Raw genomic sequence first — 23,066 nt, forward strand, 5'->3', positions numbered from 1 at the left:
CTTTCCCTCCCCCCTCTCGACCCTGTTTAATGGTGATCTTCTCATGCTCTTCCTCCCTGTTCTGTTCTTAGTTGCTCTCCTTATATCAAAGATGACATTTGGCATTTGTTTTTTAGGGATTGGCTAGCTTCACTTAGCATAATCTGTTCTAGTGCCATCCATTTCCCTGCAAATTCCATGATTTTGTCATTTTTTAGTGCAGAGTAATACTCCATTGTGTATAAATGCCACATTTTTTTATCCATTCATCTATTGAAGGGCATCTAGGTTGGTTCCACAGTCTTGCTATTGTGAATTGTGCTACTATGAACATCGATGTAGCAGTATCCCTATAGTACGCTCTTTTAAGGTCTTCAGGGAATAGTCCGAGAAGGGCAATAGCTGGGTCAAATGGTGGCTCCATTCCCAGCTTTCCAAGAAATCTCCATACTGCTTTCCAAATTGGCCGCACCAATTTGCAGTCCCACCAGCAATGTACAAGTGTACACTTTTCCCCACATCCTTGCCAGCACTTGTTGTTGTTTGACTTCATAATGGCTGCCAATCTTACTGGAGTGAGATGGTATCTTAGGGTGGCTTTGATTTGCATTTCTCTGACTGCTAGAGATGGTGAGCATTTTTTCATGCACTTGTTGATTGATTGTATGATAGGACAAAATTTCTGTGGTTTTTATGTAGAAAGATTTTCAAATATAAAAAAGCATGAAAAATGATAAATTAGGCTGCATTAAAAATTTTAAACTTCTCTTTCTTGAAAGATACCCTTAGGAAAATGAAGAAGTAAGGTACAGAAAATATTCATATTACATGTTTTAGTCGGCTTTTTTACTGCTGCAACTGAAAGACCCAACCAGAACAACTGTAGAGGAGGAAAAGTTTATTTGAGGGCTCACAATTTTAGAGGTCTCAGTCCATAGAAGTCCAGCACCATTCAGGGGTGCAGGTGAGGCTGAACATCATCAGGAAGAGTGTGATGGAGAGAAGCAGCTCATATGATGATCAGAAAGCAGAGAGAGAGATCTTCACTTGCCAGAGACAAATATATACCCCCAAAGCCATGCCCCCAATTCCCACTTCTCCAGCCACACCCTACCAGCCTTCAGTTACCACTCACTTAGTCCTTATCATGGAATTAATTCACTGATTGGGTTAAGACTCTCACAACCTAATCATTTCTCCTCTGAACTTTCTTTCATTGTCTAACACATGAGCTTTTGGGAGACACCTCATATCCAAATCATAACAACATACATCTAAGAAAAGACTTATTTGGATAATCTGAATAAATTATATAACAAACTCCATAATTCACAGAGGCAAACCCAATTTTTAAAAAGTAAACAAAACACAAAGAGATACTTTACACAAGAAAATACACATTTTTAACAAACAAAAAAGATGCTCAATATCATCAGTCATTTGAGAAATACAAATTAAAACATTACAGTGAAACATCACTACACACTCCCCATAATAGCTAAAATTAAGAAGACTAACAATATTGTACCATCAATGATGAAGAGAAACAGGAACACTCATTTGTTGCTCCTGGGAAAATAAAATCATATAACCACAGAAAATAACCTAGAAGTTCCTTATAAAATTAAACATGTCCAATAATCAGACCCCCCCCCCAGATATTTCTAGAAACAAAATAAAAGCACATGTCCAATGGAAGGATACCCTCATTGTTATACAAAATTACATATATGAGGAAGTGAGGGGAAAGGGGAAAAAAAACAAGAGAGAGAAATGAATTACAATAGATGGGGTAGAGAGAGAAGATGGGAGGGGAGGGCAGGGGAGGGGAGGGGGGATAGTAGAGGATAGGAAGGGCAGCAGAATACAACAGACACTAGTATGGCAGTATATAAAAACATGGATGTGTAACCGATGTGATTCTGCAATCTATATACAGGGTAAAAATGGGAGTTCATAATTCACTTGAATCAAATGTATGAAATATGATATGTCAAGAGCTTTGTAATGTTTTGAACAACTAATAAAAAAAAGAAATTAGAAATGATCAAAAAAAAAAAAAGAAAAACACATGTCCACACAGAGATTTGCACACAAATGTACATAGCATAGCAGCTTTATTCATAGAAGCCAAAAAGTGGAACTACATCAAATGTTTATCAATGAATGAATAAAAAAATGTGGTTTATCAGTACAATAGACAAACAAAAAGAATGAACTACTAATACATGAAAAAGTATAGATTGTTTCAAACACAGGCTGAGCAAAAAGTCAATTACAAAGAGTACATGAGTCATAAAATGCTGGAATGGCAAAATTAATGTACAGTAGAAGAAAGCATATCACCACTTGCATGGGGCCAGGTGGATGGTGACAGACAGAAACTTTTTATAGGTGATGGATATGTCCTACATCTTGGATGGATAGTGTATTAGAGGTACATATTTGTTAAAACCTATATTCTTCTTAACTTACAGTGGGTGCATTTTTTGATATGCACAGTACAAATAAAAAAAGTTGATTTTAAAATGTCAAGGTCAAGAAAAAAAAAGACTAAAGAACAGTTCTAGACTAAGTACACTAAATGACAGCACAATTAAATACACTGCATGATCCTGAACATGGAGGAAAAAAACTTATAAATGACATTACTGGGACAACTGATAAAATATGAACATGGATTATAGATTAGATCATAGTACTGTATCAATACTAAATCTCCTGATTTTGATCATTGTAGTATTACTATATAAGACAAGTTTTTGTGCTTAAAAAATATTTGAACAAAAGAAGAAGATGGCATTTATTATCAAATGGATCAGCAAGGAGACAGACAGAAAGGTGGATGGGGGGTAGAATATAAACCATAAAGCAAAATATAAACAACTGCAACTGATAATCTGGGTGAATGTTATGTGGGAATTCCTTGAACTATCCTTGCAATTATTCAGTATGTTAAAAATTATATTTTATGACAAAATAAAAAATATTTTAAAGATGAGGTAAGCTTTAGATGTGAACAAAACACAACTATATTCTAGTTCTTAAATGTATCATAAAAGCCAGAAGACATTGAAATGATTGATCCTATTTATCAGGGTTCTTTAATTGGTTCTAAGGATGTCTCAGGAAAAAGAAAGGAAGAATAAATCCTCAGTGCCATTACAGAAAAGGGAAACTGCTCTCCACAGAAAGGCTCTTCTTCCTCTCTTTTCTACAAAGAAACACGGCATCTGATTTCCTAGTCATGTAATGAAAAAAACATTTTCTTCCTCTTGCAGCTCATCTCTCTCTGCTTCCATAGCAGAAGTCAAAAACATTTATTTGTAAGTAATCACAAATTATGACAGTAAACAAACAAAAACTACAATATTCCATGTTTAACTTTTATTCTCATCACACATTAAAGCAGATGAAATACTTTACAGTCTTTTTTCACAAATACAATTGTAGCTATTATTGCATTCAATAGCGACTTCTCTTGTTGCAGATAAAAAAACACAATGTCCTCTTGCGGGAGACATCATTATGCGAAGATGACTACAGAAGAGAAAAGAGGGGGGCAACTCTTTAATTCTGAAGTTTATAGAATCATGTCTCTTTATCACACTCATAATCCCCCATGTTATTTTACACTGGCAATTTTTGGATCATTAGACAACATTTAATTTACAATATTACCATGGGATTACAATATACCAAGCATGGTTTCTTTTTTTAGATTTTTTCTTATTTGTAGATGGACACAATACCTTTATTTCATTTGTTTTTTTTTGTTGTTGTTGTTGTTGTTGTTGTTTTGTTTTGTTTTTTATGTGGTGCCGGGGATTGAACCCAGTGCCTCACACATGCTAGGCAATCGCTCTACCACTGAGCCACAACCCCGGCACAAACATGCTTTCTTATGTCGATCTTTTCAACAAAGTGAAAGACTAAAAAGAATTTCTGTAACACATAACCAGGTCTCATATGTCTATATTTTAAAGGAAAATTAGAATATACTTAGAGATAAGATTTCTTGATTGAAGTTTTTGTTTGTTTTGTTTCTTTTCCTCCTCCACCCCATATCTAGCAGTTATTGCTAAAACATGATAATTCATTAACTGTCCTGTCTATAGCAGGACATCAGTTTCAGCAAAATGGTGTACTAAGTACCAGAACTACCTTCCAGTAGAAAATAATTCTAAATGTTGAATAAAAAAAATTGAAAACTTTTTGCATAAATTCATGCACTGGTAAGAAGCAAATTTCTATAGAGGCTGAGGCTTAAGTAAAGGTGGAACTGAAAAGGATAAGTGAAGCACTGAGGAAAGATTGTCCCTTAATAGATACAGTAGGCTGAATGATAAATTCTACATCATGGGTATTCTAAATAATGAATGCCACACAAGCCACCGAGTGCTGAGAACTCAAAGGGATATATCTTCAGTAAAAGTCCCTAGGAACTATCTTGAACCTTAGATTTAAGCAGAAGGAAAAAAAAGAATAACCTCACCTAAGAATTCAAAATCACAAAGCATCCCTCATGTAATACATATTTGATACATTATTTAAAATATTCAAATCTGCTATAGGATAAGAAACAAATAAGAAAGATAAATGAAACCAAGTAACTTGTGAGACACAGGTAGAACACGTAAGATGTTTTGAAGAGATAGGTAAATTAGTAACCTATGAGAAATGTTAGGTATAGATACAGTAAGTAAATCATGTGTGATGAACATAAACAAAAAAGAAGACAAAGCAGACACTAACTATGCACAAAATATACATGAAGCATATCCTCAACATTCACAAGGTCATTCCATCTCCCATTGGTGACACCCATTCTAGCCCCTGCCCAATTAACACAAATTAAATTCATAAAACTGCTCATAAGGTTAATTGGAGAGGTGAAGTTGTAGCCAGGCTTATATGATACTGTGACTCCCCAGTAGAGAAAATATGTGTGCTGATCACAATAGTTTTTCTCTTTGTAGCCCTCATAACTCAAACCTCAAATCTGGCCCTATAACCCACACTATCATCAGGGAAGGATTCTGCTGCAGAGAGCATCAGGGCATAAAAAGATTGCTTGACGCAGGTTTCAGATGGCCCTCTCCCCATCTTGTGCCTTACTGTATCTATGACAGCCTACCTATATCTTTCCCTTTGCATTGTGCTACAGGTTCTAGGTGGATTTGATTTACCATCTGATCTGAGCATCTTAATTTGGCCTGTGAGTCTTTCTGTTTTATGACCTCCAAAGTAGTTTATCTAACAATGTCCTTGGAAAATACAAGTATGTCAAGGTGATTTCAGGTCATTTTTTGCAGGTTTACAACTCAGAGCTCCCAATACTTGCCCACCCCAAGTGAAAAGTAGACCAGATTCAGTGCTGCTAAACATCCAACTAAAGCAATTTTTTTCTTGGGGAAGCCACCATCTTCATCTCAGACCTCAAATGGTTTCCACTGCAGCTTAAAGAGGGAAAAAAAATTCCACAAAGAAAATTGTATCATGGCCAGACATGGTGGTGAATGCCTATAATCCCAGTGACTCAGGAAGCTGAGGCAGGAGGATCAAAAGCTCAAGGCCAACTTTAGCGACTTAGTGAGGCCCTAAGCAACTTCCTTGTCTCAAAATAAAAAATATAAAGGGTTGGGGATATGCCTCAATGGTAAAGTGCCTCTGGGTTCAATCCTAAGAAGAAGAAGAAGGAGAAGAAGGAGAAGAAAGAAGGAGGAGGAGGAGGAGGAGGAGGAGGAGGAAAGAAAATTACATCATGAAAAAAGCCAGCAGAAATAACAGAAAAATACTAGAATTATCAGATATCAAATGTGAAATATGTTTCACTGTTTTAAGAAATAAAAGGCAGCTTGAAAATATGAGTGTCTAGCAAGATTATTTGAAAACACAAAAGAGAATTCCTAGAAATAAAAATACAATACTTAATATTTCTAAATAATGAACAATTTTATGGCAGATTAGAACTAAATGTAGACCTAATTGTTTACATACTGCTGCAATTCAAAATGGAAGGTATATATATGCATATGAATGATTGTATCTATATGCAAATTCTTATATTTATGTCAATAAATAACATAAACAAACATACTAATTATATAAAGAAGTTTCATATGAATGTTTGGGATATTCAGAATATTCATTATAGCTAAGTCAGATGGTACAATCACGTCACCTTAAAATTTATGATTCATGATTCATGATTTTGAACCAGGTGTAGTGGTGCACACCTATAATCTCTCAAGCACACTGTAATCCTAGCTTCTGAGAAGAGGATCACAAGTTCAAGGCAAACCTGGGCAACTTAGTAAGACCCTGTCTCAAAATAAATTTTGTGATGGAGGTCAGGGGTTAGGGATGGAATTCTGTGGTAGAGTGCCGCTATCAAAAAAGTTATGATTGCTTCATTTTCTGCATCTCATAACACATACTTCTGAGATCATACTAGTATTATTATTAATAACTCTGTATGACACCTCTCTTCCTTTTTTAACTGTACTTTCTAAAACACTTTATAACCCATTCTTCTTATTTTCACCAGTGACTTCCATTTGAAAATGTGTTAAATTGTGTGAAATGAGAGAATAGTCATTCCAGACATAATCCTTCCAACTCCCACACTAATGGTAGAGTTTGAATGTATTCCAGAAACTCACATTCCAGAAGATGTGTCACTGTCAACCCATTTCCATTTCCTTTCACATTCATCATATGATAATCCAATCCAGTAATTATTTTTACAAGCCTGTTGTTTAAGGAAGGCCTATACAGGAAACAAAAAACATTATGTCACAAAATTCTCATCTATTAGATAAACAAAGAGAATGACAGGTCATAAGGCCAGGTGTTCCTGTGACCAGTACTCTGCTAATTCTCCTCTACCTCTCTTTCTTCAATCCTTGCATTTTCATTTTCCAAAGTAATTTTCCACTAGTAGATTATTTATTTTAAAAGTATAACTTTTGTAAATTATTAAAAACATGCAAAATGTAAAAATCTATTTAGCAATAATAAATATTTAAATTGTTAAATCATTTTTGACACTTTACAAAACTATTCAAATTCCTACTCCAAAAGAATAATGAAGAATATGAAAAAAGGATCACCACACAACCTTAAGTAAAAGGGATCTTCAAAACAAATTTACTAAAGTAAAAAGTATTACGTGAAAAGGGTGCACATTACAGCTTCAGTTTCCTAAGAGAAAGTCTTTCTGTAGTTCAGCACTGAAAGAAGTAAAAGGGAAAAATATTTGGAAGAATCTACTATCTAAAATGAAATATATCAGAGTGATATAGCACTTAATGTTAGATTAAATGACTAAGTGGATTTTAAAATATACGTTTAACTATATTTTACCATATCAAACAAAATTATTTCATGACTTGATATCAGGAATTCTTTTATACTGAGATTTTAAATGATATACACCTTTATACATTCTTATATAAGAACATTAACCAAGTAAATATTGCCTATGTATGCAATGAAAATCATCATGAGACTAATTGGTAAAACTGTTATCACTTTTATGGTCCTTAAACTCATCTAAACTCATTTCCATTTTGCGGGGCTGGAGTTGTGGCTCAGCGGTAGAGTGCTTGCCTACCACATGAGAGGCACTGGGTTCAATCCTCAGCACCCATAAAAATAAATAAATAAAGATATTGTGTCCAACTAAACAATAAATATTTTTTAAAAATCATCTCGTTTTCAAGGCAGCCAGAGAGGTTAAGTCATTTACCTGAAGTCACTCAGCTAGTAAGTGGTAGAGATAAATTTGATTCCAGGCAGTTCTAAGTTTTTATTTATTAAACACTTTACCAACCAAGCTATATCCCCAGCCCAAAGTTGCCATTTTATAGGGATAAATAACTGTTGGTTCAGGCTGTAATTTATCAAAGGGTTAAATATTATTCAGGGAAGGGAATATTTTTCTGTTACTCTTACAGACTCCTTTGAAAGGAAAATGACTGCAAAGAACCAAACTGCATCCTTAATAATAATGGTTATCATAATAGATTATACAGATAGAATACTTACAGATTATACAGATAGATAGCAGGTTTATATACTTCTTAGCAGGTAGGAATCTCCCAGGAAACTTTCAATTATATAATTTTTGCCCGCATAACAGACAGAACACAAATAGGTGAAGGTCCTTCCTTCTGAACTCCTGCCTGTCCTCAGTATCTTAGATCCAAGGGTAAGTGACAGCATCCAAGAGAAAGAAAAAAAAAAGTGGATGTGAGTTCACAATACCTGTTCATCTTCATCATTTATCTTCAAAAGGGATAATCCATTGTCTTGGCAAGTTTTCTTACATCCCTCCCATTTTTCTTGTTTCTTGGTAAAATGATAACATTTTACTCCATAACAGGACCAGTGGCCTTCACAGATCAAACCTACAACACGTAATGTGAAACTTTAAATTTATTATCTGGTAGTCTGTCAACTACAGAAATACATTTATCAGTCCTCTATATCTAAATAATATCTCATTGCTATCAGTAATGACAATATGAGGATCACCAAAATTCTGGAGTACCAAGAGATATCCACACTCATGTCAATGCAGTACTATTCACAACAGCCAAGATGAAAACAACCTAAAATAATATGTTACATATGAAAAGATATTGTTCAACCTCTAAAAAGAAGTAAATTCTTTCTATGTGACAACATGACGATCCTTGAGGATGTTATGCTGAGTGAAATCAGCCAATCACAGAAGAAAAATAATATTTCATGATTCTACTTATACCATATATCTAACAGATAAGAATGCTGGATTCTGGAATGACATCTAAATATGAGAAACATTTTTTGTAACTTTTTCTTTTTCTCTTATTTATGTCATAATGTATGGAATTTGTAAATAGTATTCATCGTTTAATAAGAGATAGTAAATCCCACAATACCAAAGTGAGATTATACATGAAAAAGGTCTTTATAAACTCTAAATCCTAATATTTAGTACTTGTTGATTAATCAACTCAATTCAAGATAATCAGGTCATTATGCAAGGTAACAGTTTACTGCATGAAATTTAACATTTGTATCTCTTTGGTGTTTTGATGGCATTATCACAGAATTGCACAAACATCAACCATATGGAAAATCTTGCCGATATACTGCAGGTAATAAGTATTTACACTGGTCATAAATCTATCTACCAAATATCTGAAGCCATAGCAGAATGAAAATACATATATACACAAAAATTATTTTTAAAATAGCATCCAAATAAAAGTCCTTGAGCCCATTTTTGCCTAAATATACTTTTAATGACAGCCTCCATATCCAATGTTAGCAACAGAGTAGGAGTCTGATTTTACTACAGGAACAAAGTGCTCTGAATTTTCAGGGTAACTGACATATTTTCACCTTCTGAAAGGAGTAGGAATGTAAGAACAGCAATTGAATTGGGGACACTATATAGGGTCTTAATAATCCAAGTATGGCTTCTGGGGGCCCCAACCCTATGCTTGAAATAAGCATACCCAAATACCTACATCATATCTAAGAGGGACAAATCAAATTTTTTTCCAGTAGGCCCAGAGATCACTAGTATATAATATAACCAAGTTTATTAGACTTCAAAGCTTCTGAAGGAAAAGAAATTGTGCAATTATTTAAAAATATTATTTAAATAATAATTTAAATAAAGATTTCCTCCATACCTTTATTTTGCAAAAATTCTGAATAGATCTCAATTTTCTTATGACATTTGTTCTCATGATTTGATTCCAAATGAAGGGTTTTATTTTTGAGACTATCATATTCTAAAGACTTATTTATCCAAACTTGTTCCTTTAAGTAGTAGTCATTTTTCATAATGTCGTACACTTTGCTGAAGTTTCTTAGAATTTCCTGCTGGTGATGTTTTTCTTGAACACACTGAAAAACTAAAATTAACAGCATAGATGTAATACAAAAAAGTATTCATAATGAATAAACATTGAAATTTAAGCCAAAAGAAAAAGCTTCATTTTGACAACCAACTCATATTAGTAATTTGACATTTAGAAAGTAACACCTCAGTGAACTGATCATAGAAATGGAATCATCAAATTTCTCAGTATTAGCAACTTTAATGTAAAATAAGAAATAAGCTATGTGAATAAAATTTTGATGATAACACCTTACCTTTCAGTTTAGTTCATTTTTAATAAATAAGTAGCAAAGTAAAAATCAATCAGTCAATATTTAATACATCTTTTGAGTATGAAAATCTGAACTAAGAAACATGAGGAGGTGGCATAACTATTACTGAAGCAGATGGAATGCCCATAGGACCAAGAAAATAATATTGGGATATGTAATTTTATCTAAGAATAATATATCAATGATTTTCTCTAAAGATAAGACAGAATTTTTTTAAAAAAAGATAAAGTTTAAATTCAAGATCATTTAACATCTACATACAGATTTTTTAATAAGCTATTTCCTAATTATATTATTAGAAGAAAAGCTATAATTTCTTTTGAACAGTTACTTCTCAAAAATGTTTACCTCTGGTTCATGATAACCTGAATATCATGGCAGAATTTCACTCAATCCTCTACCAGAAGAAATATGACCATGTATCAGATTAAGTGTATAGCTCACCACAGCCTCAGAGTCCATGGAATAGGTAAGTAATATTAAAATGACACTGCAATATGTCCAAGAAAAAAAGCCTCACTCAAAGTTCAGAGCCACCTAAGTCTTTCCCTGACTACAGACAGGAACTAATGGATGAAGCATGTTAAAGTCTGTACAATTAGTGTCTAAAGCTCAGTACTCAGATTAAGAAAAATGGATTTCAGTTACTCACTCTTGATCACCAACACTATGACTGTCGTCAACAAAAGTAAACAGAAAATTCCAAGAGTCACTGCAATAAAGTTCCAGGGCACAGAAAACTCTTTAAATGAAAAAAGAAGAAAATAAGCAACACAGAAAAAGCTATGGCCCACCACTACTAACCTTAATGTGGGAGACCATATGAAAAAAGGAACTAAAAATTTTTTCAAAAACATATTATACAAGTTGATTTAAATTGTAATCTAGGAGTTACAATTTTCAAGTTTTAGGTTTCTATTTGACATGCCAATTGTATAAATCCTGCATGTAGGAACAGTTCTATAGGATTTCAAAAGCACATCCCTTACAAAAACACCAAAGGCAATAGACACAATTCATATAGAAGACCCCAAGTTGATGTGTACTCCCAGTCCTTGTGATCGTAAACAATCATGTAGAGGAGAGAAAGATAAGTCAGTAGTTTTTTTTAATTTTTTTTTTAATATTTATTTTTTAGTTTTCGGGGGACACAACATCTTTGTTTGTTTGTATGTGGTGCTGAGGATCGAACCCGGGCCGCATGCATACCAGGCGAGCACGCTACCGCTTGAGCCACATCCCCAGCCCCAAGTCAGTAGTTTTGATAAATTAATAGCCAAAAGTGAATACTCTGAAGCTCAAATGGGATAGAGGGCCATACTTAAAGGAATTTCTAGAAATCAACTTTCTGTTTTCTTTCATCAATTGTCTTTTTCTCTAGGCAATACTATATTTACTCTTATGCTTTTGAAGTCCTTGGTATCTGAAGCCTGTATCTCTGATAATCACTAAATCAAAGAAGTAAGTTTTCAACTTAGAGTTTAATTTTGACAATATTTGAAAGGAGAATAGAAATAGAGAATCGAAAAATTAGAACTCCTCCCTGATTTGAAAATTTTTGCTGCTTCATTACCATTAAAGTTTGGTAAGTATTTAAGATACTTAAAATATCTTTTGTCTGAGTGAAAATATCACTCTTAACATAAACTTTTCATTTCTTTTTTTTTTAAAGAGAGAGAGAGAGAATTTTTAATATTTATTTTTTAGTTTTTGGCGGACACAACACCTTTGTTTGTATGTGATGCTGAGGATGGAACCCGAGCCGCATGCATGCCAGGCGAGTGCGCTACCGCTTGAGCCACATCCCCAGCCCAACTTTTCATTTCTCTAAGAATTTTATTTCTCTAGAAAATTCAATGTTTCTTCAGACTTCAGTATGTCCTTTACTTTTAAAGCCCTCATAAATTTTTTTGGTCCAATTTGAATCAAAACATCCTATTAGTTTCTCAAATTCAAAAATATTTACTCATTTTCCCATTGTCACAAAATTTTTTAAAGACTTCATTCTACAACTCTACCCTATTTATGGTTCATATTACCAGCTGACAACCAGAAGTGCAAACAGAATTTTTATTCAAATTGCAAAATTTGGGCAATTCACAATAAACATATTAATTTAGATGCTTAAAATATATACCTTTGTCAACAGCTTTTCTAGGACTCTGAGTAGAATCACTCCTTGATCTACTCGGTGATTCTGAAGGAGACTGAAGAAATCTCAGGGTTGAATAAATCACCTCCTGATTGCTCATCTTTAGAATTAGAAGAGAAGTATGTTTCACATTAAAAACCTTGCCATGTGATGACTTCTATATAAAGAAGAAATGAAAATGTGAGCCTATATAAACAAACCAGGATTTGATGCTGAGAGGTATGTGTACATGTATCTGTGGGTGTGTGTTTATTAACTTCTTTAAGTGCATAAAGCTTGTAGACTGAACCTTATTTATGAAAGAAATGAAACGTCTTTCAAATTTCTGATTAAAGATACTTTACAGAAGAAGAAATACAATAGATCAACAAACATATGAAAAATTGTTCAATATCTCTGGCAATTAGAGAAATGCAAATCAAAACTACTCTCAGATTTTATCTCATTCCTGTCAGAATGGCAATTATCAAAAATACAAGCAATAATAAGTGTTGGCAAGGATGTGGGGGAAAAGGTACACTCATACATTGTTGGTGGGACTGCAAATTAATGCAATCACTATGGAAAGCAGTATGAAGATTTCTCAGAAAACTTGGAATGGATCCACCATTTGACCCAGCTATCCCACTCTTCCCGTTTATACCCAAAGGATTTAAAATCAGCATACCACAGTGACGCAGCCACATTTACAGCAGCTCAATTCACAATAGCTAAACTACGGAACAAACCTAGATGTCCTTCAACAGATGAATGGATAAAGAAAATGTGTTACATATACACAATGGAATATTAGTTAAAGAGGAATGAAATTATGGCATTTGCAGGTAAATGGATGGAACTACAGAATATCATGCTAAGTGAAATAAGCCAATACCAAAAAAACAAAAGCCGAATGTTTTCTCTGATAAGTGGATGTTGATCCATAGTGGGGTGGGGGGATAGGGAAGAATGAAGGAAGAAATGTGTAGAAGAAAGTGAGGGGAGGGGTGAGGTGGTGGGGATGGAAAGGACAGTAGAAAGAGACATTATTACCCTATTACATAAGTATATAGGGTATATATGTCCTATATACCCTATATACATAGTGTAATAATCTATGTATGATTACATTACTGGAGTGACTCTGAACCATGTACAGCCAGAAGAATGAGAAGTTGTGCTCCATTGGTGTACTATGTGTCAAAATGCATTCTACTGTAAAATAAATAAATTTAAAATAAAAATTCTGTTTAAGTCATTTATGCACCTAGTTAATCACTGTCAGGGTTATTAAAAATATAAAGAGAAAAATCCATGAATAGATTATGCTCCTATTGGCCCAGCCAATTTTGCTTAAAATGTTCAATATACATATGCAAATGTTAGGCCAAATTGTTTCTACCTCAAACCACCAAAACACTTATAAATTGTCAATTCAAATAAAACTGTCAATTCAAAGTATTCTGAAAGCACTTTTAAACTGTCAATTCAAAGCATTCTGAAAAAATACTTTTGCTTTTTAAAAACTTTTCCATGTTCTTGTAAGAAGACAAGAATGGTATGAATATACCTTGTATACAATCAGAAATATGAAAATTTGTCCTCTATGTGTAATATGAAATGTAATATATTTTGCAGCCATATGTAACAAATTAGAATAAAAATAAAATTTATCTAGCTTTACGACCTGCTTAATATACATAAAAAAACTTACACATGATCTGGCATACATATAAAAAATACTTATATTGCATGACTATACCAGTGTTTCTCCACGTATATTGCAGACACTATCAGCAAAATAATTATTCAAGGATTAATATTGCAAACTGTTTTAGATTCCAGGGCCCTGTACAAAATGTAATAAATAAAAATCTCTTGGGTTGAAGCCCAAACACCTGCATTTTCAATCCCAAATAATTTCATGTACATGAAGATTTTCTGAATAATTTTCTAGTGTGTGACGATGACAGAAAAGTCTATGTAAAAATAAAATTTGTCAATAGGCATTCATTAGTTAACATAAGTAAAAGATTCAATCTAGTAATGGATATCAATATAGAAATAAGTAGTAAATATTTAAAATTTACTTTGCATCTTAATCAGTTCAATAAGATTACATCCAAGAAATAGCAAATACAAAAAATTGCACATGTAACTGTATTCTTTTCTAAATTTTTTAATGTACAAATTTTTCTAAATTGAATTATTCATGTTTCTTCTAGTTTCCTAAGAAAAAGATCTTTCTTTAAATTATTCAAGATGGATAATATTTAAATCATTAGACCCAAATTAAAATAAAAAAACTTCCCAAATCCCTCTTCCTTTATTTTGATAGCAAAGAGCAAAACTCATAGCATATTGAGAAAGAGAAAATGGTAAACTTCAGTTTTCATATCTTTCAGAGTTAATGCAATTCTAATGCAATCAACAAATACTTGCCTACCAATCTCAATCTCATGTCCAGCCATTTGTAATTAAATACCGTATCTCTAGAATAAGTGGGATAAAGTACAAAGCTCTGAGGAAATAAAGGCAGATGTTACCTGTATTTGTGCCATGCAGTGATGCAGATGGAGGCAACTGAACCAAAAATGAGGAATAGGTAGGCCTTTTCAGTCCTGGATCCCTCAGAGACAGTAAGACAAAAAGCAGAAATGAATTACTTCTAAATGACACTCCAACTCAAAAAGTTTCACCCCTCCTCTTGACCAAAGTGATAAAAGGAAATCATATGGTAAAAGCTGATGTTAACGGAAAAGAAAGATGGTCATGAGTTATATATTCCTCCACTTGAATTAACCAACAACTTGGTTCTCTGCAAAATATGCAAAACATTCAAAATCAGTATTTGGGGACTGAAAAGACAGAGGAATACATCTTTGGGGAAAACAAGAAAATATATTTTAAAAAATCCAACTACTAGTAAAAAGATATGACTTAAAAATCTACATATAAATATATACATATTTGTGATAAATGTTATATCTAAATTCTTTAGCTCTTAATTTAAACATTAGTCTTTCTGTTAAAAACTTTCTCTTGTTATTATTTTTCTTACTACTTGGGAAGTTTTTTTTCTTTTTTCATTTATATTTATTGTAGATAAACACATTTTAGAAATTACTTCAAAACATCTACATTCCCATCATAAAAAATTTTGGTGTGTATTCTTACAACTTTTATCCATGTTATATTCACTATTAAATTTGATATCTTTCCACACACAGCATTTTTTATCAATTTCTAATAAACAATAAGTATTTCCTCATTTAGAAATATTTATCTAAAACATGATTTTTAAAACCATATATAATTATTATCAACATGGATATAAAAATTATTTCAGTAATACATTACTATTGGATATTTAGGTTACCTCCAATTTTTTTTTTGTTTGTTTTGGGTTTTGTTTTTTGTTGTTTTTTTTTTTTTTTTTGCTGGTATCAAAAAAAAATATTTTGAGGTCAAAGAGTATTACTATCATTTATATATATATATATATATATATATCACACACACACATATATATATATAATACCATATTATCATGAATCTTATTCTTACTTGAAAAAATTTATCTCTACAAATTTTCAGCAACGCCTCCCATTTTCACATATGCAGAACACTTAAAAACAATCCATTAAGGCTGGCAATGTAGCTGTCATAGAGCACTTGCCTAACAACCATAGAGCCCTAAGTTCAATCCCCAGAAACTTGAAAAGAGAACCAAAAAAAAAAAAAAAGGAGAGAGAAAAGAAATTCATTTCTATAACTATTATTAAGAGCCAGATGAAGTTCATTTCCATTTGATCCGGCTTTTAAAATCTTCTGACTTTGGTTCTATGAAACCAATTTAAATTGTTTTTCACTGTCACTCAGCTTTGCTTCTGACACCTCCATTTCCCCTTCTCCTTTCTCCTTGTATGTGTGTTTACCTAAACTATATGCCATAAACCTAAAAAAAAAAAAAAATTTTAAAAAAATAAATAAATTGTTTTTCAAATCAAATGATGGTTGCTAATAGAGTGTGGGGATGTGGAGTGAGGGAGAGAATAGAAGGCAAAATGGATTATGCGGAGACAAACCCCATCCATACTTTGTTTAGTTCTAACCAAATCCCTTGCTTATTCTTTTCTTCCTTCACCAACCGCTAGTCAGCACTGAACCATTATTCTTCAGAGGGTCTCCATATTCTTCACTTTGGTCATTCCTCCCACCTTTCCTCCAAACTACTTCAGACAGTATACTACGTGTTCTAACCCCTTGGATATAGTCTAAGTTGTGCTACCTGTCTTTTGTGTATGTTTTTTTGTTTGTTTGTTTCCACCTGCCCTACTTGTGTCCCGAGACAATCCTTGGTCTCTGAATTACTACTGAAGTCTGCCACTTGTCATCATGCCCCAGAAGTCAGATAAAATATCTACCAGAGACTCATTTAATTCAACAATGTAAGCAGTTTTAAGGTAAACCAGAAAATTGCTGCTTGGCATTTTCTTCTCCCTCGCTAATCCTTGGTTTTCTCAACCAGATAAAGAAGATCCCTAGCCTTCTATCTCGAAGTCAAAAAAGTAAAGAAGGAAAACTCTGCTGAGAAAAGGTAGAGAGTGAGGGTAAAGGAAGTTATAGTGGTAACTGAGAAAGTGGCAGAGACACTGTGCATAGCCATATTGAAACCTCCCAACACTGGCAGTTGTGTATTATTATCCCCGCTTTACAAATAAACTATTATTAAAAGGTTACTTGACCTAAGAACACATTATTGCCAATTCTTTTTTTTATAAAGACATTGACTTTTTTTTTAAGGGGAGAGAGAGAGAGAGAGAGAGAGAGAGAAAGAGAGAGAGAGAAAGAGAATTTTTTAATATTTATTTTTCAGTTTTCGGTGGACACAACATCTTTATTTTATGTGGTGCTGAGAATTGAACCCAGTGCCCCACGCATGCCAGGCGAGCACGTTACTGCTTGAGACACATCCCCAGCCCAATTGTCAATTCTTGACCTATGTTTAAAATAAGTCTTGACAATATAGGACATGGATAGACTATGAATTCAGAATGGACTGCAACAAAGCATGAATTTAGGAATCAGGAAAATGTGTTTGAATACCAGTTCTAGCTCTCTTGTGTTCTCTAGTTCTCTTAGTTCAAGTCTCTTAGCTCTCTAGGCCTCAGATTCAACACAGTAAAATGGTAGTAATATTTGCCCTCCAAGGTTGCTGTCAGAACTAAGGCATATAAGTGCTTGACTGTAACCTAGTATATATAGAGGAGGTGCTCACTGAATTCTAAATATTATTATTACTTGGATTCCAAGATTCAAATTCTTCCTAGTCATAAAAATTTGAATAAATCACTGAATCTTCAAAACTCAGTTTGTTCATGTTTTATATGAGTTTTGCCATTTCATAGCCTTGGAAGAATAAAATGAAATTAGTACTGCAGATGGGATTTCTTGGACTTCAAAAAAAGATGGGATTTTTTGTTTGGTTTGTTGGTTTCCTCTCCTAATTTCTATAAAGTGGAAATACCAGCACTGCAACCCAGAAATGCTAATAGACTGCTGTGGTTCGAATATGGTTTGTCCCCACGAAAACTCATATTGAAACTTGGACCCCAGTACACTAGTATTGGGATGTAGAAAGCAGTGGGAGGCATTTGGGTTATGGGATGGAGCCTCATGAATAATTCATGCCTCTCTGGCAAGACTAGTTACTGTCACAGCAGGTTGTTTGAAAACAAGTTCACTCCTGGTGTTCTGTCTTCCATGCACTCCAATTGTCCTCACTTTCTGCCATGAGTTGAAACATCATGAGGCCCTTACCAGATGAGACCACCTGATCTTAAATTTCCCGGCCTCCAAAACCGTGAGCCAGAATAAAATTCTTACCCACTCTCAGGTGTTCTGCTATAGTAACATAAAATAAACCAATGCACACTCTTTATCCAACCACATCAAACTTGGAATGCAAGTATTTGGAAGAACAAGGTAAGGACAGCACATAATTTAGGAACTGTAAAACATACAGCAGTATGTCACTACTGCTTTAGAAAAACCATTCTATGGCTTCAGATCAAGAAATTTATATTATATTGCCCCATAAAGATATTGGCGATATTAAGGTTTTTTTGCCCATTTTAATTTACATCCACATAGCCAGTGATGGGTGGAGAGTCCTCAGGATGGAGGCTAAAGAAGTCAGAGCACTTTTTCTTATACTTCTTACATATTGCCTCTTCTAATATTGTCCACAAAGGTGAGTACCATATCTGTCTTATTCACTATTGTAACAGCAGCACAAATAAGAGGCATGATGCCTACCAGTGTGCTTGATCAGCAAAAAGATAAATGTTGAGTAAATGACCATAAAATCTAGATTTTTTTCAGTTTTAGAACAGAATGATACAAGTGATTAGAAAGCTACATTGTGTAACTGCTCCTCTAAACTTTTTCTTACTAAGCTCTAAATTTCTGAAAAAGGCAATTTTTTTTTTTAATGAGAAGACAATTAACTTTAGAAGTAACTTCAGAGAGAACTGATTAAAATTCCTAACATGAGTCTTTGATCAAAGCAGCACAAAACTGGAAGTACTAAACTGTATTATAACAAAATTAATAAAACAAAGATGAAAAATTGGCTCTAGAACTTTGTATTTTAAATTCACTTTTGCATAAAACATATACATATAAACATAAATATGTATTCATTTATTTTCTGGCTGCTTTGCTGCAAAAGCTTTTGTTTTTGTTTTTGTTTTTGTTTTAATTTAGGAAAACACATATTTTACTCATTCCTTTCTGGTGATACAGTTAGCTAGAAGCTTTGCACACAGCTTATGATCACACCTTCAGACCTTCCGGTCACACCCTCAAACCTCAATGGTTTTTATCATTTCACAGCTCTATGTAGTTCTTCCTGTCCCAGGCTGAGGTGAAAGATGTCTACCAGCTCACAGGGAATGATGGTCTGAACTACCTTATTTTTCAGAGGAATAACCACTCCTGACCAAGCTTCCCATTTTGTATACTCATCCTCATGACTAATATTTATACCACTGAAAAATACTAAGTTTCTGAGCTCTTAGAGTAAAAGAACAAGGGCCTCTATTTTGAGATTTCCTGTTACTCTAACCACCTGTCCTTTTTCTATTAAAAAAAAAAAGATTTCACTGTTCTAGATTTAAATACTCCATATTATCCTAACAGGACCACGGGACCTCAATCAGTAAAAGTAACCAAATAAAGACACCTTCAGAACTAAGGAATAATAATAAAAGAATGGCAAATAAGGATTTCAGATAGCTACTTGGGCCCTGTGCCACTAATGAATAAAGTCAGTGCACAGACTGACAGAGAAAATAGTTAAGTACCAATCCATAATTAAGATTTTTGATTATTAAATCAGTGTTCAGTAAACTATATCACACAATTCAGAGAAATGAGACAAGGCAGATATTAAAGACACTGAGCAGTTCTTCAACTTTACTGTTCTTCACTTGGGGAGTTTTCCAAGGCAAACTCTGAGCTCACCTTCAAATCCTTTTACTTTTGGCATTTTACTATTTGGGGGGATTCTTTTATTCTAGCTCTTTATTCATTAAAGCTAGGAATCCAATTATTAAATAATCATTAGGTATCAGTGGTTGGATTTACAACACACACACCACGTTCACAAGTCTCACCCATTTTAAACCAAGATAAGGTAGTCAAACAACAGGATATCTAAAATGATCTCAGCTAACATTTGTATTCATATTAAAAATGTCCACCTGAATAAACCTAGTTTGATCTGTTAGCCAGCTTTGCATAGCTGTGAGCAAAATACCTGACAAGAACAACTTAGGACTTAAGATTATTTCAGCTCACCATTTCAGAGATCTCAGTCCACAGTCAACTCCATTGCTCTGAGCCCTACGTGAGGCAGAACATCATGATGGAAGGGCATGGCAAAGAAAAGTTGCTCAGCTGTGACAGCCAGGAAGCAGAGAAATCAAGAGGAAGAGGCCAGCTACAGAGATGACAAACCTTTCCAGGGCATGCCTCCAGTGACTTCCTTCCTCCATAAAGGTCTTACCTACCAGTAGTCCATGGATTAATCCACTGATGAGGTCAGAGCCCTCATGATCCAATCATTTTCCTAAAACCATACCTCTGAACATTGCTGCATTGGGGACTATGCAGATTGTGACATGAGACTTTGAAGGGACATTCCAGATTTAAACCCTAACATTATTCATAAAATGCCTGTCTTGCACTCTGTTAGAAGCAGAGGCATAGAACATGGAAAGGCAATAAATAAATACGAGCATAATAAAGCGTAGCAGATCATAAATATTCCCATATTCTCTCGTTTTGTATATGCTGCTTTGGTTGAGCAAAGTTAAAGAGCTCTACTCAAGACTATACATGAGAAATTAGAATCACAGTTACACCACATCCAAAAGACACATCCTTTTCTTATGTTCAAATTTGAGATTCTGTGGTATTGAGTATGTACATATGCAAAGATTTGTGGTAATGAAAAAGGTTTCCACAGCAACAAAAATGAATATCACCTGCCTTAAGAGTAAATTACAAAGGCAAATAATCTGAAGGCAATAAGACTACCAGGTGCTGGCTACTCTAAGGCCTTGAATGCCAAACCATCAATTGGGAAAAAGTTTGATAATTTTGAGAAGTATCTGTATTAAGGGAGGAGGTAAGGGGGAACATGTGTTGGCTGACCTAAGTGCAGAATGTAAATCTAATTTCAAATAAAACTAGTGATATACAAAATTTAACTTTTAAATGAGCATTGTCTTATCAGCAGCTTACAATCAAGTAAAAGCCAGTTCAAACACACAAGGTATAAGAAAACCATAGATAAAAATACAAGCTATTAATCCTAGTCACCTATTTTCTGATTTTGATCTGAGTATGAGAAATCTTCATGGAGAGTGGGGATAGAGCAAAATAAGTAAATAAATACTAGAGAGAAGTTAGAGAATGGTTCAGAGTTCATATGTTAACTTTTTAATCTAAGGAATATTTCTCCCTAACCATGCTCAATCTTGAGTGGATTGGCTTATTCAAAAGCCTCAGACTGCCAATTTGAGAAATAACCAATAACTGTGAGTACCCTAGAAGTTCAGAGCATTTGTTCCTTTCTCCTTGTGTGGACATGTAAGTGAAAGAGAGTTATAACATGTTCTACACTGTACATTCATTAAGGCCTACAATTTGAACAGGAATATTTATTTCCATACAGTAAAACTGAAGATGATGAGTCTTATCTTGCACAATGTAGATAAACTGGCTTTCCACAACAAACCTGAAGAGCCATGCATTTTACTTTATTTGTAGAATATATTTTGACATATTAGACATGGAGTATCACTTCCCATTCTTGTGATTGTACATGATGTAGAGTTACAACATAGGAAAGTTATGTCCAATTCATTCAAGCCATGCAATTTTGAGCAATGAAATCAGCTGGTGCGCCACTGCCAAAAGTGTAGCCACTAAACATGTGTTTACTTACTACTTCATCAAAATTAAACACATACCCCACACACAAACACACACACAGACCCAGCCACTTGATACCACAATTATAAAATTTATAAAACACCAGATTATAAAATCTATAAGATTTATTATAATCTAGAATGACATGTCAATGTTTACAACATTCTAACTATTTTGTATATTTGAAATTTATTATAATAAAATGTAAAAACAAATTCATTAAATCACTCTATAAATTTAGTTATACTAGGCACATCTCAAGTAATCAGTAGCCACATGTGGCCAGTGGCTACCGTATGGATTGCACATAAACAGAACATTCCCATTACTGCAAAGTTTCTTAGAATTGCTGTGCTCCAAGCAAGTTAGAAGCCTGGCAAGCCTTCAGAAGCTCTGCCACTATAAAGTCAATATTACCAGTCCCTGGAGCAAGTGAATAAAAACAACTATCTTGACAGCACAAATTTTAGATTGGGGTTCAGAGGGAGGAGGAACAGAACACCAGAGACCCAGTTACTAAAGGAAATAATGAAAGATGTAGTCTACCAGAAAGAGGTTGAAGGGAAGTGGGAAGCATGATTGGAACCTGTGTTCATTAGGAGTTAAATAAGTATATATAGATAAACACATATTTAATACAATTTGTAAGGCAAAAAATTCATTTAGTTCTTAGACACAAACATATAAATAAGAAATAAGGGCATACTCATATGCAGGTGCTAACACACAATGAGGCAAGGAAGGGAAGAATAGAAGTTCACTGGGTTAGACGAAGGGGGATGAAGTGACAGGAGTGGGGATGGAAATAGAAAAGACAGTAGAATGAATTGGACATAACTTTCCGATATTCATATATGAATACACGACCAGTGTAAATTCACATCATGTATAACCACAAGAATGGGAACTTATGCCCCATGTGTGATATGTCAAAATATACTCTACTGTCATGTATATTTAAAAGGAACAAATTTGAAAAATGAGAAAAACAAATAAGGACATAATCAAAGATGAGTCTGACTACACTTTTTTTTTAACTTTAGAAAATCATTGTTTACACCAAAAAGGTTTAAATGTGAATTATCTTGAGGGATTTGTGATGAATGTATAAAATCCAGAAATTTCTGTAAAAAGTTCTATAAGCACCAAAAAATTAAATCCCACCAGGTATGGAAGAAATAAGAGATCTATAATTGCCTTTAATAGATGGAAATTTGGCCACATATTTCTACCCTAAGAATTTCTGCCATAAGATATATCAACTAGAACAATT

General features: G+C 33.8%; 1 protein-coding gene across 4 annotated transcripts; it reads right to left on the reverse strand.

The window, feature by feature from the left end:
- Positions 1–3,351: 3,351 nt before the first annotated feature.
- On the reverse strand, positions 3,352–22,789 carry LOC107145567 (killer cell lectin-like receptor 2). Of its 4 annotated transcripts, XM_015489584.2 has the most exons (8): positions 20,153–22,789; positions 14,833–14,907; positions 12,293–12,407; positions 10,808–10,897; positions 9,672–9,896; positions 8,251–8,393; positions 6,645–6,751; positions 3,352–3,519 (listed from the first exon to the last, which is right to left on the reverse strand). In XM_015489584.2, exons 2-8 carry the CDS (start codon positions 14,845–14,847, stop codon positions 3,402–3,404), a joined length of 813 nt encoding a protein of 270 aa, XP_015345070.1. In that variant the 5' UTR covers positions 14,848–14,907; positions 20,153–22,789; the 3' UTR covers positions 3,352–3,401. The 4 variants fall into 4 exon arrangements, with proteins under 4 accessions (XP_015345070.1, XP_048650664.1, XP_048650665.1 ...); XM_048794707.1 differs by lacking the exon at positions 20,153–22,789 and having other exon boundaries at positions 12,293–12,464; positions 14,833–15,632; XM_048794708.1 differs by lacking the exons at positions 10,808–10,897; positions 20,153–22,789 and having other exon boundaries at positions 12,293–12,464; positions 14,833–15,645.
- Between the last annotated feature and the right edge of the window lie 277 nt (positions 22,790–23,066).

Source organism: Marmota marmota, unplaced genomic scaffold (assembly GCF_001458135.2).
Source record: "Marmota marmota marmota unplaced genomic scaffold, marMar, whole genome shotgun sequence".
Lineage (NCBI taxonomy): Eukaryota > Metazoa > Chordata > Mammalia > Rodentia > Sciuridae > Marmota > Marmota marmota.